Below are 15371 nucleotides of genomic sequence, written 5' to 3'. Positions count from 1 at the left end.
TCAATTATTTGAAAAAAATAATTTTATATAATTTAAGTGAAAAAAAAATTTTTAAGTCATGAACTTCGCTTTATCTTCCTGGCTTATGCATTAATCCTTTCCCTGCCCAGTGGTTGGAGGTGGAAATCTCATGAACTAAAGGAGAATATATTTGAGAAAGGCAAGTATTTGAGAAGAATTGCATCAAATTTGCAAATATTTATTGGCTTGTGCATTCAATAGCTAAATCACTTTATGAATTTTTCCTTTTTCTCTCATGCAGCTGCTGCTAAGTCACATCAGTCGCGTCCGACTTTCTGTGACCCCATAGACGGCAGCCCACCAGGCTCCCTTCCCTGGGATTCTCCAGGCAAGAACACTGGAGTGGGTTGCCATTTCCTTCTCCAGTGCATGAAAGTGAAAAGTGAAAGTGAAGTCACTCAGTCGTGTCTGACTCTTCGGGACCCCATGGACTGTAGCGTACTAGGCCCCTCCATCCATGGGATTTCCCACGCAAGAGTACTGGATTTTCTCTCATGAAAACTTTCTAAATAACTCAAGACACTGTCATTGGTAGCTCACATGGAGCCTGACTGTTTTTAAACATTGGATCAGAATTCAGAAAGGCAAGTAAATACATATGCAAGTGTTTGTGTATTTATTAAAACTTTTAAAATTTCAGAATCAATAGCAAATGAATACATTAACTCTTTTGCTCTAGGGAGTATATTTCTATTTTCAATATTGGTGTTGGTTGCTTAGTCGCTAAGTCGTGTCCAACTCTTGTGGCCCCATGAACTGTAGACCACCAGGCTCCTCTGTCAATGGGGTTCTCCAGGCAAGAATACTGACTTGGGTTGCCATGCCCTCCTCCAGGGGATCTTCCTGACCCAGGGATTGAACTTGCATCTCTTGCATTGGCAGGCAGATTCTTTACCACTGAGCCACCAGGGAAGTCCATTTTCAATAATAAATTTCTACAATTACTGTGCATTTTTGAGCTGAACAGGTAACACAGAATCAAATTTAGTTGTTTTTCTATTAATGAAACAATATTAATGTGATGAACTAAGGGTAAAGTCATCTTTGTAACTGTGTATCAGAGAAGAAATATCTAATTAAATTAATTTTTAACACAAGAAATCCCTGCAGTGGTGACCTGACATTGATTAAAGTTGTATTAAAACTACAAAGTTTTTGCACAAACTGTTTCAGAAGAGAGAAAAAGTTGTAACTGTGCATCTAGGGATATCTTCCCTTCCTGAAGTTGCAGTGCCTTTCAGAAATGCATGTCTTTACCCCTGTTCAGAGTCAATTTTCAAAAGTGCACAGTTTCAGTCATTAATCAATATGGAATCATGGGAAATAAATCCTTTCTTAGACGCACTCATCTTAACCACTAACATGGTTAAGATGACTGCAGTACGTCTTTAGTACATCCAAACATCAACCTTTCACCTCATTGTCATCTACCTTTGGATCCACATACATTTCTGGTATTTTTTGAGACCAGAAAAACCTAAGAAAAAAGAAAGCCCAGGTCCTTGGCTAAGAGGAGACTCTGCCTTGGGCCCGCCGGTGTAATAAACTGCACTCCACTATCTGCATTGTCCTTCTGAGTGAGTTTGTTTCCCGGAAAACGTGGCTATAACATTTGGTGCATGGGCCGGGAAACTCCTCACTTTGAGGAGACAGGTCTCATTTGAGGCCACCCCAAGGCTTTGTGGCTTGAGTCTCCTAGAGGGGGGAAGGCGCCTCACCCCTCTGGAAGGATTCTGCTTCTCAACGCCCGGACCTTTCACGTCAGCAGGTAGTGGACGGCAGCAGGGGAACTGAGCGCTCAGGTGAGGAGGAGCCCACCCGGCAGGGTGGAGGAGGGGGCCTGATCACCCCCCTGGGAGGGACTAGAAGGAGCGGGGACCCACAGGAGCCTGGGATAGGCAGGCGGCGATTGCTTGGTACACAGGTCGACGAGCGTGCTAGGGTTTAGGAAGGAAATTTGTGAAGGTCATTTAGGAGGTGTTTCCACGCCTTCTCGGGGAAAATTATTACCAAGCGATCGCCAGGGGATTTTTAGGATAGGAAACTGGTCCTTGTATGCTCGTATTCTGCCCTCCCCCAGGAGGTGTCCTGTCTGCTGTGAAATTCTTGACCCCCTCGGAATTGTTAGGCTAGAAGGAGGGGGATACAGAAGTGAGTATGAATTGGCTTTTCCGGAGATGGCCTGGGACATGGGATATTAACCCATCTGTGTTTCTGATCAAGCCCACCAAGGCAGAATGGACTTTAAGGGAGAAACAGTCTTGGACCATGTGATGTTCTGGTTCAGCTATGCTGACTGGCAGGTGAAGACACGCCGATCCCCCTTCTCCCTCTGGGGTCTGGCAGGTAAGGCTCTTCTCGCCCCAATTAGGAAGGAGGCAGAATGGCAATTTAAGTGTCACTGAGTGGAAATATCAGAAGTACATAGGGTACTGAGAACTTCGTAGACAGAACGAAAAGGAAAAGTAGAAGAAGGTCCGAGAAGGTAAGCAAGATGGGGGAAAGTGAATCTAAGGCAACTGTATTGGAGTGCATGATTAAAAATTTAAATAAGGGATTAGGAGGAGACTGTGGGGTGAAGATGAAGCCTAACTGCCTCCACATACTCTGTGAGGTCGAATGGACCCCTATGGGAGCAGGAAAGCCACCAGAGAACACCGTGAGAGTCACAGGAGAGCCAGGACACCTGGATCAATATCCATCTATTGACTCATGGCTAGGGTTAGCTCGAGACCCTCCTACTTGGACAAGTTTCTGTATCCAGAAGGGAAAGGGAAAAATATTAATGGCACAAAAATTGACTGATGATAAAAAAGGAAATTCTACAGGATTTGGACGGGGATGACCTGACCCCTCCCGCATACTGGATAATGACACGCCTGCCTCCCAGTGCTTCACCAGGACCGGAGGCCGCCTTAATCCAGGGCCAGGTGAAGTTTCTGCAACAGCCAGCTTTCCCGGAGTTCGTAGAGCCGCCGTTTGGGCAGGCTCCGATCCCGGTGACAGAAGCCTCTGGCCAACACTTCCGGCTCCAACCGAACCGCCCAAGCTATACCCGCCTCTCCCTGTGAGTACTGACAAGAGGGGGAGGGAGATGTTGGAATTAAGCAGAGACCGCGCTCTGCCAGAGAGCCGGAGGGAATAAAAGAGAACAGACTAGAGACTTACAGTGCTAGCTGCTGCTCTGGGAAAGTCTATCTCGGGCCCTCCAGAAAACCTCATCTGCCCCAAGGACAGGACAGTCCTTCAGCCGGTCCCAAGGGAGGCCCTGGGCCCGTTACAGCCAAACCAGTGTGCCTGGCGCCGAGCTTTTGGCCACTGGAAGAATGAATGCCCTAAGGCATGGAAGGAAGAGGAAGCTCCTGCAGTTGTGGGGCTTGCTGAATTAACTAGGGCTGCCAGGGCTCAGAGATATCAGGTCCCTGAGAGCCCATGGTAACCGTAAAAGTGGGGGACCAAAACATTGACTTCATGGTGGATACAGGAGCAGAACTGTCGGTAGTAACAAAACCTGTGGCACCTCTGTCCACAAAGGCTGCCGCTGTAACTGGGGTATCGGGAGAAGAGATGACTAAATTGTTTTGCCAGCCCAGAAAATGTCAGATGGGGGGGGGGGCACCAAGTGATTCATGAATTCCTCTACATTCCTGAGTGCCTAGTACCCCAGTTGGGAAGAGACTTGCTCTCCAAACTAGGAGCACAAGTGACTTTCTCCCCTGAGAGAGGCCCACCTTCTGGATGGACTCTATGACTTATTTGCCCTCTCTCTCAATACCAACCCAAGATGAGTGGAGGTTGCATGAGCCTCTGAAGGCAGAACCGGGTGGGCCAGAAGAGCATGAGGGAGCTAACTCAATTATTCCCTGAGGTCTGGGTGGAAGACAACCCCTCCTCCCCCCAGGCTGGCTAAACATCACGCCCCAGTGATAATGGAACTCAAACCAGGCACCATCCCGGTTAGAGGGCGCCAGTACCCGCTATGGATGGAGGCCTGAGCCGGCATATTGCCCCACATCAATAGATTGAAACAAGCAGGCATTCTAGCAGAGTGCCAGTCGGCTTGGAATACGCCAATCCTGCCAGTCAAAAGGGAAGGAGGACAGGACTATAGGCCTGTACAAGATCTCAGGCTAGTCAACCAGGCTACTGTGACTTTACACGCCACTGTTCCAAACCCCTATACCTTACTTAGCCTCCTCCCACCGAGGACTAAAGTTTACACTTGCCTAGATCTCAAGGATGCCTTCTGCATATACCTCGCCCCAGCGTCACAGCCCATCTTTGCCTTTGAATGGGAAGATCCAGTGGGGAGCACCAAACAACAGCTCATCTGGACTCCCCCACAAGGGTTTAAAAACTTCCCAGCCATCTTTGGGGAAGCCTTGGCTTCTGATCTGGACTCATTCCATCCGGAAGAGTATGGATGTCAGCTCCTACAATAGGGGGATGACCTGCTGCTGGCTGCCTGAGACCAAGGAAAAATGCTGGAAAGGGACAAATGCACTACTCCAGCTGTTGATGGAAGCAGGTTACCGGGTGTCGAAGAAGAAGGCACAGATCTACAAAGAGGAGGCCCAGAGTTCTGAGATGGTGGAATGAACCAACCGGACACTTAAAGAGACTCTCCAAGTGGATCAGAGAGACTGACTGCTCCTGAGTGGACTTGCTCCCAGTGGCTCTACTCAGACTCAGGATGACCCCACAGTCCCAAGGTTATTCTCTACACGAAATTGTGTATGGGAGGCCTTCTCCCATAAGAAAACAGGTGTCAACTAATTTGCCTCAGGTAAGGGGGGATAGGATTTCACAGCAGATGGAACTGGGTAAGGTAATAAATCGGGTAACTAAGTTTGTACAAGAAAGGGTGCCGTTCCCCCTTGGGGAACAGATTCATGAGTTTACACTTGGTGACCAAGTATGGGTCAAAGATTGGAAACATGATTTGCTAGCCCTTTGGTGAAAGGGCCCTTATGTTATTCTAACTACCCCTACTGCAGTTAAAGTTGCAGGTATTGTCCCTTGATCCATCACACCAGAGCAAAGAAGACATACCACGCTGACCCGAAGGACGCCGAGTGGACCACCCAGAAGGACCCCACTGACCCACGGGAAACCATGATCATTCTGAGGAGGAAGAAGAAAACTAGGTCCCAGACGAGCCCTCTACAGGATGGAGCTGGGTAAACGACTCCTGCTGCTCGGCCTCACCAATGCAATTTTGAACTTGGGTATGTGGGGCTATGCCCCTGTCAGTAATAGACAGACTCCCCTGGTGGGTATCGTCACTCCGTTATGGGGACTTTAACAACAGAAAGGAACTTTCCTCTCTCTCACCAACCATAACCTTTCTTTGCCCTCTGGTGTTAGAAGAAGCCATCAATGGGCCAGGGACATAGGGTTACATTTAACATGAACACCAGCCTTACGGAGATAACAAAGGCTTATACCTCATATGTGAGAATTAAAGAGGAAAAGGGCTCCCTTACAAAAGGGGGACAGGACTCCCGGTGCCTTGAGCAATACTACCAGGTCTGGGATGAATATTTCTGGATGACTCCTGAGAAAGGACAGTTGATTGCCCCTGCTACTATTTGCTGGGAACAAAAAGAACAGAAAGTTGGATTTGGAGACCATCCCCTAGACCCAAAAGAATTGTTATTTGTCCCCTGAACAAAGTAAACAAATCTTGGAAGTTACCTGTCACCCCAATCAGTCTGCTCAGTGGCCCGGTTCCGACTGGAAATATAATCCTGGAATCCGCTGGGTAGCCCCCAATGGGACCCAGTGGCTCTGTGGGCTTAACTTATGGCCATGGTTACCAGTTGGCTGGGTGGGGCGTTGCACATTAGGATTTGCTTTCGCCCATGGCAGAATTAAGCCTAGCCTACACCAGCCTCCAGTAAACCTGCCTTATCTGCATGCAAGATGGACACGATCTGTGTTCCAATGGTATGACTATCTTGCTGCCTTGTTTATACCCTCTGTAGGGACAACGGATATCATGGTTAAGGTAGAGGCCTTAACTAATTTCATTAAACAGGCCCTCTTAGACAGTACTAAAGCCATTCAAGCTTTGAATGAAGAACAGATTCAGATGAGGAAGGCAGTAATTCAAAATAGGATGGCATTAGACATACTCACAGCAGCCCAAGGAGGGACTTTGGCGAATGGTGTGTACATCCCTGACTTATCTGAAGATGTATCTGCTGCCTTGGAGGATATGCAAAATCAAGTGAAAGCCATGTCTAATGAACTGTTGTTATAGTAATCTTGATCATACTGCTTTGTGGACCCTGCTTCCTACAATGCCTTGTGAATTTTGTAACCCAGAGGTTGATAGCATTCTCTCATGTGGGTGGCAGGAGGGCTAAGGTACAATATATCTCAATAAATGATGCTCATTATGGAAACTAAGAACATCAAGAGGGGGGAATGAAGAAGGAATTCATAGGGCCTGGACTCCATCTCAGGCCTGTCTGTGCTGATCGTGCGCGGCCACCTCTCCAGTGGACTCTGAACTCTGTGCTTAGCGCCTGTGGGAATGACAATGGAAGGATAAGACCCCCCTCTGGGCAGGGGAATCTTGAAGAACAGACACTAATCACCCCTGCCTCCAGACACTATCAGAATGTAAGCACAGGCTTATCAGTTATTAACTATTTGGAATGTAACTGCGGGCTTATTGATTATTGACTGTTTGAACACATAACACGTGAATGATGGGGTTATTGTAGTTGTATTTACCCTTCCTTTGTTTATGTAAGTCTCAAGGGAATTGGGGTAGTGGGTTTGGACACATGGGGTATAAAAGATTTTCACAAATGCTGGTCGGGGTCCTTGGCTAAGAGGAGACTCTGCCTTGGGCCCGCCGGTGTAATAAACTGCACTCCACTAAAAAAAAAAAAAGAAAGAAAGAAAGCCCAGCAAATAAGTAATTATGTTGTTTTCTCCATGTGTACTTGTGAATTTCTCATTTTTCCCATGACCTGAGTTTAGTTTTCCCTTAGTGACTTTTTCTTCACGCCTTTAATATGTGCTGAGTTTTATCACAGAAAATGCTGCTTTTCAATGAACTCCAATCTCTTCTTTGAAAACTCTCCGAAATGTTTGGCCTTGTGTGAACAAAAGAGCAGAAACCACCTGGAACAAATCTGAAACTGTAATACCTGAATACTGTTCTCCACAAAGAACAGTAAGAGAACTGCTCTCCACAAAGAAATAAACAAGTGTTTTAGAATAGGAAAATGGTAATATAGTAAAAATAAGATTGGGAGTCACAGACAAATCAAGCAATAAAATTAGAATACACTTTTTAGCTCCAGAAAGCAAACATAAGTCATGGATAATCCAATGTCTGTGCTCAAACAAATTAGTTAGTGTACTTTCAGGGTGAAATACAGATTGCTTTGTTTAAAGATGCTTCTTTTTATCTAGACAGACATGTTGATACTGAATCCAAGTGGAAGATACCTAGAAGTTACATTATGTGGGCACTCTAATGATATCATCTCCATAGTTTGAATAATTCTGGGTTTGTATATTTGCATAAAAAGTTTCACTGGAAATCCAGAACCACAACTAAATTTGTCCAAAAGGTCAGTGGTATTGAGGTAAGAAGTAAAGTCAGGTGAATCATCTGGAGAACAGAGCAGAAACTATTTTAAAATAAACACCAGTTTAAACTGTTTGACTATGGCATTTGGTTTGCATCAGTTGAGTTCAGTTCAGTCGCTCAGTTTTGTCCGACTCTTTGGAGCCCCATGGACTGCAGCACGCCAGGCTTCCCTGTCCTTCACTGTCTCCCAGACTTGCTCAAACTCATGTCCATTGAGTTGGTGATGCCATCCATCCATCTCATCCTCTGTCATCCCCTTCTCCTCCTGCCTTCAATCTTCTGCAGCATCAGGGTCTTTTCCAGTGAGTCTGTTCTTCACATCAGGTGGCCTTCAGCATCAGATTCAGCTTCAGCATCAGTCCTTTTGATGAATATTCAGTACTGATTTCCCTTAGGATTGACTGGTTTGATCTTCTTGCAGTCCAAGGGACTCTCAAGAGTCTTCTCCAATACCACAGTTCAAAAGCATCGATTCTTCGATGCTCAGGTTTCTTTATGGTCGAACATCCATATGTGACTACTGGAAAAACCATAGCTTTGACTAGATGGACCTTTGTTGGCAAAGTAATGTCTCTTCTTTTTAATATGCTGTCTAGATTTGTGTCGGGAGCCGCCGGGGTGCACCCAAACCATGACAAGGTCACGGGATGAGAGAGGAACCTGCAAGGCAGCTCTTCCTCACATGGGGCTGCCCCGGGAGCCCGAGGTTGTCCCGGGGACAAGGTCACGGGACGAGAAAGGAATCTGCAAGGCAGCTCTTCCCCTCAAGGTTGTCCCGGGGGCCCGGTATGTCCCTTTCTTCCTTCTGTCTTACTGTTTTTGGGCTTTCTATTAATTTTTGGAAATATAATATATGGTAATAAGGCCTCGCTGGAAAAGTCCAAGCCTTTTTGGAAATGCTCATGATTGCTCTGGCTCAGGACACAACCATAAACATCAAGTCAAAAAAAGAAAAGGCCACAGGTGTAGTTTGGCTGCTTGCTTAAAAGATTATAATGTTCTAGAATAGAAAAGAGTAGAGGCATTTAGATTTAGAAGTAGATATACTGCTTCAGTTTACTTGCTCCTTGGTTGAGAGGGTTTTCATTATTGCTATTTCCTTGCTGCTATTTGTTCATTGTTTCCCTTTCTTTAAACAACATGGAAAATTATGGGTATTTTTGTAGAGTTAGGAAATGGAGTACATAGGATTTCAATAGAAGATTTATATTAACCAGCTTCACTGCCATTATCTCACTATTAATAGAGGTGTTTTGCTGCTTTAGAGGTGTTTTTGTTGTTTAATAGTTAACCATTGTAAATTGGGATTTTGTGGTTTCAGGTAAAGAAAAATATCAGGGTTTTCTCATGGTACTACTCTCAGAAATGTCAAACATGTTACTGTGACCCTTCCCATGTATTGTTTTATTACCCAAAGAATTCCTACTATATCTGGAATCTATGGAACATTGTTTTTGTTAGAGTGAAAATGTTAGGCCATTGAGGCAAGAAGACTATGTATGGGACATTTAAGAAAAAACTCTGTAATCAGAATAGTTCCAGATGAATGCATAGGGGAAAAACATGGAGAAAAAAAATATTGATGGAAGCACAAAACAATATCTGATATAATATGTGGTGACTTAAGGGGGAGGTAACGCTCATTCTATAAAAACTGAACTATCTAAAAATTTAAAAAAGCTACCTCTTCTACACAACCTTCTGTGTGTGTGTCTGTCTGTCTTCTTTCTCGCCGAGGCCACTCATCCCTTGGGTATTCCTGGTCCTGCCGGGGCTGGACCTCGGCAAGTGGTGCCACGAACAGGGAGCCAAAGGGTAAGCCCCTTAATAGTGCATTTTCAGGGTAGCTAGGACTTCACCTAGGGTGCTGCAGACCCCCCTGCATAAGATAGGTAGGGTGAGACGGGTGAACAGTGAGATATTTATTAGAGACCTTAATTAGAGATTTCAGAACATGGGTAACGGAGAATCTAGGGAAAGACAGTTATTCATTGATATAATTAAGCATTTATTAATGAAGAGAGGAATTAAGATTTCAGTCTACTTTATCATCTTTCTTTTGTACAAGAGCAATGCCCTTGGTTTCCTGAAGAGGGCACCGTAAGCTTGGACATGTGGCATAAGGTGGGAGAAACACTTAAACAGTATTATTCATATCATGGCCCTGAGGGTATTCCAGCTGAGACTTTTTCTTTCTGGAATTTAATTAGGGATACACTTGACCCTACCCCAGAGGTTGAAAGAGTTCCATCTAAAAAAGATAATTTGGATTCCAAACAAGAAGTTTACAAAGAATTTAGGGAGATAGTGGCTGCGGCATGCTTGAATGATGATGATCAATTGAGCCCTCAAGATGAGGAAGCTGCAGTTAGATATTATGAGAAGGAGGGAGATTGTACTTTTTCTGTGGCAAAGCCTCAACCTAAGCCACGCATTCTTAAAAATCCTTTAAAGTTAGAGGTTCCTAAATCCGGTCCAAGGCCTCCTAGACCACCTAGACCTCCTTCAGCTCCTCCGCCTCCCCCGTATGCTGGTAATGGAGCGCCGTACCCTCATAGGAGGTTGAAGGATGCCGATGAGGATCCCACTCTTTCAGCATGCTTTCCAATAGTGTTTGGTGAGTTTGAGGATGAACCGGTCTGGGAGCCCTTACCTGTGAAGTTACTAAAGGAATTAAAACAGGCTTGCTCTATGTATGGGCCCCAGGCTCCATATACACAAACTCCATTAGATGCTCTCACTGCCAGATGGGTAACACTTTATGATTGGGCCGCAGTTGCTAAAGCTTGTCTTACAGGTCAGTACTTACTTCGGAAGACAGATGGGGCCAGATCAAGAGTCTCTGTCATCCGGCTGTGGACGTGGTAAAATCTCAAAAGATTCCAGTTACTCCTGAAAACCACTTCCTTGCCAACTTGGCTCTACGTTCGTGTCAGGTAATATTAGTCTCTTCTCATGGTGCTTATTGGGCTTATTTTCCAGATCCACCAGTTTTACAGGTTGTTACTTGGGATGAAACGCCAATAAGGGTAACGTCTGATAAACCTAAAGTGCTTGGAGGATCCTATTCTCCTTATCGTACAGGGAAATATCCAATTAATTTTAATTTTACATATTATGGGCTAACAACAACCCACCAACTTGCTTTAATTTTCCACACAATGAGACTAAAAAAAATGATGATTACACAGTCTAAAGTCGGCTGTGTGGGAGCCTCTAAAAAAGCAATTGTAACTGACTCACCAGCAAATGGCCAAACGACCAGATATGTTTGGTCGATGTTCTTGAGATTGCCGGGAATCTTGGATCCTTGCATTCAAGCTAAAGACAAGGCTCCACCACCTTATTCTAAGTGTTCAGGACCTCCATCTAAATCATTTAATGAATCTGATAAAGTGTGGAATACAATTAATTATGATATAGGATACCCACCATGGAAATTGTGTACTTATGACTCTCACATTGACTATAAAATTGCTGGAGGTGGAAATGTTGCAATAAATGATTAGAGTAATCCAAATCCTGAATATGATCCTAAAACTATTAAAAATTACACTAACAGATTTATAAATTGGAAAAATGCAACGGTGCCCTGGCCAGTGACTGCCTCTAGATGGCACCACAATGCCGTAGTCCCTCCAATGCTAGCATAGCGGAGGGATGGGCACGGCTTACGGAGAGCTGTGGCAGCAACCAGCTCTACACTTTCAACTCAACCCAGTGGAACTATATTATACTATATTCAGGCTTGGTTACCATCACCTTATGCTTTCATGTATACTAACGGCTCCAACAAACTGCAGATATATCCTAATTACACTGGAGGACCTACAATAGTTACTTGTGATCAATGCATATTATCTACCTCTGTAACTTCTTCTTTTAATATTCAAGCCTTTGTTATTCTTAAAAGACCTCCTAATCTTATGATACCAGTCAATAGTACGGGTATCTGGTATGATAATTATGAATTGCTAGTTCTGCAGCAAGTTAAAGAATTGCTTAGATCTCGTAGGCTGATAGGACTGTTAATTTTAGGGATTTCTGCGTTGATAGCCTCTATAGCTTCAGTTACTGTTGCCGCAGTTTCACTTTTGCAGCAAGCGCATACCGCTTGGCATGTTAATGATCTATCTAAGAATGTTTCACTTACTCTTGCTACTCAAGAAACTATTGATAGAAAATTAGAAGCTAAAGTAGATGCTTTAGAAGAGGCTGTATTACATATAGGAACTGAGCTTCAGGCTTTACGTGTCCGTTTGTCTCCTAAATGTCATGCAGAATATAGATGGATTTGTGTGACTCCTTTAAAGGTTAATTATTCTTCATATTCTTGGGACCAAGTTCGCAATCACATTGTTGGGATTTGGAATAGTTCTGATACTAGTATAGATTTAACCAAGCTCCATCAGGAAATCAAAGACATAGGTCAATCTCACCTTGACTTTTCCACTGCTCAAACTGCCAATGCCTTTTTTACTAGCCTTTCAAATTTCATCTCTCACAACAATCTGCTGTCGTCTGTCTTGGGAATTGTGGCATCTATTTTTATAGTTGTAATTTTATTTCTTCTACTTCCCTGCACTGTTAGGATCCTGATCAAGAGCATCAAAGAGGTCTCTCTGGAACTCCATTCTGCTCTTCTGAAAAATAAAAAAGGGAGAGATGTTGGGAGCCGCCGGGGTGCGCCCAAACCGTGACAAGGTAACGGGACGAGAAAGGAACCTGCAAGGCAGCCCTTCCTCACACGGGGCTGCCCCGGGGGCCCAATATGTCCCCTCGGGAGCCGCCTGGACGAGAAATGAATCTGCAAGGCAGCTCTTCCCCTTGAGGTTGTCCTGGGGGCCGGTATGTCCCTTTCTTCCTTCTGTCTTACTGTTTTTGGGCTTTCTATTAATTTTTGGAAATATAATATATAGTAATAAGGCCTCGCTGGAAAAGTCCAAGCCTTTTTGGAAATGCTCATGATTGCTCTGGCTCAGGACACAACCATAAACATCAAGTCAAAAAAAGAAAAGGCCACAGGTGTAGTTTGGCTGCTTGCTTAAAAGATTATAATGTTCTAGAATAGAAAAGAGTAGAGGCATTTAGATTTAGAAGTAGATATACTGCTTCAGTTTACTTGCTCCTTGGTTGAGAGGGTTTTCATTATTGCTATTTCCTTGCTGCTATTTGTTCATTGTTTCCCTTTCTTTAAACAACATGGAAAATTATGGGTATTTTTGTAGAGTTAGGAAATGGAGTACATAGGATTTCAATAGAAGATTTATATTAACCAGCTTCACTGCCATTATCTCACTATTAATAGAGGTGTTTTGCTGCTTTAGAGGTGTTTTTGCTGTTTAATAGTTAATCATTGTAAATTGAGATTTTGTGGTTTCAGGTAAAGAAAAATATCAGGGTTTTCTCATGGTACTATTCTCAAAATGTCAAACATGTTACTGTGACTCTTCCCATGTATTGTTTTATTACTCAAAGAATTCCTACTATATCTGGAATCTATGGAACATTGTTTTTGTTAGAGTGAAAATGTTAGGCCATTGAGGCAAGAAGACTATGTACAGGACATTTAAGAAAAAATTCTGTAATCGGAAAAGTTCCAGATGAATGCATAGGGGAAAAACATGGAGGAAAAAAAATATTGATGGAAGCACGAAACAATATCTGATGTAATATGTGGTGACTTAAGGGGGAGATAAAGTTCATTCTATAAAAACTGAGCTATCCTAAAAATAAAAAAAGCTACCTCTTCTACGCAACCTTCTGTGTGTGTGTCTGTCTGTCTTCTTCCTCGCCGAGGCCACTCATCCCTTGGGTATTCCTGGTCCTGCTGGGGCTGGACCTCGGCAGATTTGTCATAGCTTTTCTTCCAAGGAGCAAGCAGCTTTTAATTTCATGGCTGTAGTCACCATCTGCAGTGATTTTGGAGCCCAAGAAAATAAAGTTTGTCACTGTTTCCATTGTTTCCCCATCTATTTGCCATGAAGTGATGGGGCCAGATGCCATGATCTTCATTTTTTGAATGTTGAGTTTTAAGCCAGCTTTTTACACTCTCCTCATTCACTTTCATCAAGAGGCTCTTTAATTCCTCTTCACTTTCTGCCATAAGGGTGGTATCATCTACGTATCTGAGGTTATTGATATTTCTCCCAGCAATCTTGATTCCAGCTTGTGCTTCATCCAGCCTGCCATTTTGCATGATGTACTCTGCATATGAGTTAAATAATCAGGGTAACAGTATACAGCTTTGACATACTCCTTTCCCAATTTGGAACCAGTCTGTTGTTCCATGTCTGGTTCTAACTGTTGCTTCTTGACCTGCATATAGGTTTCTCAAGAGGCAGGTCAGGTGGTCTGGTATTCTCATCTCTTGAAGAATTTTCCAGTGTGTTGTGATCTACACAGTAGAAGGCTATGACCTAATCAATAAAGCAGAAGTAGATGTTTTTCTGGAATTTTCTTGCTTTTTCTATGATCCAGCGGATGTTGGCAATTTTTGATTTCTGGTTCCTCTGCCTTTTATGAATTCAGCTTGAACATCTGGAAGTTCAACAGTTCACGTACTGTTGAAGCCTGGCTTGGAGAATTTTGAGCATCACTTTGCTAGCATGTGAGATGAGTGCAATTGTGCGGTAGTTTGAACATTCCTTGGCATTGCCTTTCTTTGGGATTGGAGTGAAAATGGACCTTTTCCAGTCCTGTGGCCACTGCTGAGTTTTCCAAAGTTGCTGGCATGTTGAGTGCAGCACTTTCACAGCCTCATCTTTTAAGACTTGAAATAGCTCAACTGGAATTCCATCACCTCCACTAGCTTTATTTGTAGTGATGCTTCCTAAGTCCCACTTAACTTCGAATTCTAGGATGTCTGGCTCTAGGTGAGCGATCACACCATCGTGATTATCTGGGTCATGAAGATCTTTTTTGTATAGTTCTTCTATGTATTCTTGCCCCATTTTCTTAATATCTTTTGCTTCTGTTTGGTCCTTACCATCTCTGTCTTTAATTGTGCCCATCTTTGAATGAAATGTTCCCTTGGTATCTCTAATTTTCTTGAAGAGGTCTCCAGTCTTTCCCATTCTATTGTTTTCCTCTATTTCTTTACATTGATCACCGAGGAAGGCTTTCTTATCTCTCCTTACTTTTCTTTGGAACTCTGCATTCAAATGGGTATATCTTTTCTTTTCTCCTTTGCCTTTAGCCTCTCTTCTTTTCTCAGCTATTTGTAAGGCCTCCTCAGACAACTGTTTTTGCATTTCTTTTTCTTGGGGATGGTCTTGATCACTGTCTCCTGTACAATCATCTGGAGAACAGAGCAGAAATTATTTTAAAATAAACACCAGTTTAAACTGTTTGACTATGGCATTTGTTTTGCATGAATAAACATGATATTGTTTCAGAAGACAATTTAAAAACAACATGAAAAAGAAAACAGCCTTACCAAATGAACGGCTTAATGTCCATTTTATAGTACTAAAATAAAAAGGACAAAGATTTAAAAAAGAGAAGAATCAATAAAAACATATTTGTGAGGAGATGAGAGTGCCCACTTTTTGTTTAAGTAGTGTATAGACTGAATATTGGCTCTAATTACTGCATTCAGCCTTTGAAACAGTTTCATCCACAGTCTGACACTGACTTTCAGTGTAATGTCAGGGCTGAGTCACCAGAATCGGGTGGTGGAATTTTACTAGTAAGGCTTTGTGCCCCATTTCACTGGGGACCACAGGAGAATGTG

The 15371-nt window shown here is 43.4% G+C and overlaps 1 protein-coding gene and 1 long non-coding RNA gene across 3 annotated transcripts; both read left to right on the top strand.

Annotated features, from left to right (window-relative positions):
* The first annotated feature begins 834 nt into the window (after positions 1–834).
* LOC122443655 lies at positions 835–7269 on the top strand. The gene is made up of 2 exons (XR_006270079.1): positions 835–1519; positions 6946–7269. It is a non-coding gene; the product is annotated as an uncharacterized LOC122443655 (long non-coding RNA).
* An 856-nt stretch (positions 7270–8125) lies between these two features.
* On the top strand, positions 8126–12533 carry LOC122443654 (endogenous retrovirus group K member 7 Env polyprotein-like). Of its 2 annotated transcripts, XR_006270078.1 has the most exons (3): positions 8126–8422; positions 10434–10572; positions 12228–12533. XR_006270078.1 is itself a non-coding variant. In XM_043472106.1 (2 exons), the coding sequence occupies exon 2, from the start codon at positions 11410–11412 to the stop codon at positions 12334–12336; it is 927 nt and encodes a 308-aa protein (XP_043328041.1). In that variant the 5' UTR covers positions 8126–8422; positions 10434–11409; the 3' UTR covers positions 12337–12533. The 2 variants fall into 2 exon arrangements, 1 of the variants encoding a protein (XP_043328041.1); XM_043472106.1 differs by having other exon boundaries at positions 10434–12533.
* Positions 12534–15371: the final 2838 nt, after the last annotated feature.

The sequence above is a fragment of the Cervus canadensis genome, chromosome 6 (assembly GCF_019320065.1).
Source record: "Cervus canadensis isolate Bull #8, Minnesota chromosome 6, ASM1932006v1, whole genome shotgun sequence".
Lineage (NCBI taxonomy): Eukaryota > Metazoa > Chordata > Mammalia > Artiodactyla > Cervidae > Cervus > Cervus canadensis.
Note: the sequence above shows the minus strand (reverse complement) of the source record. Positions and strands in the feature narration are given on the sequence as shown.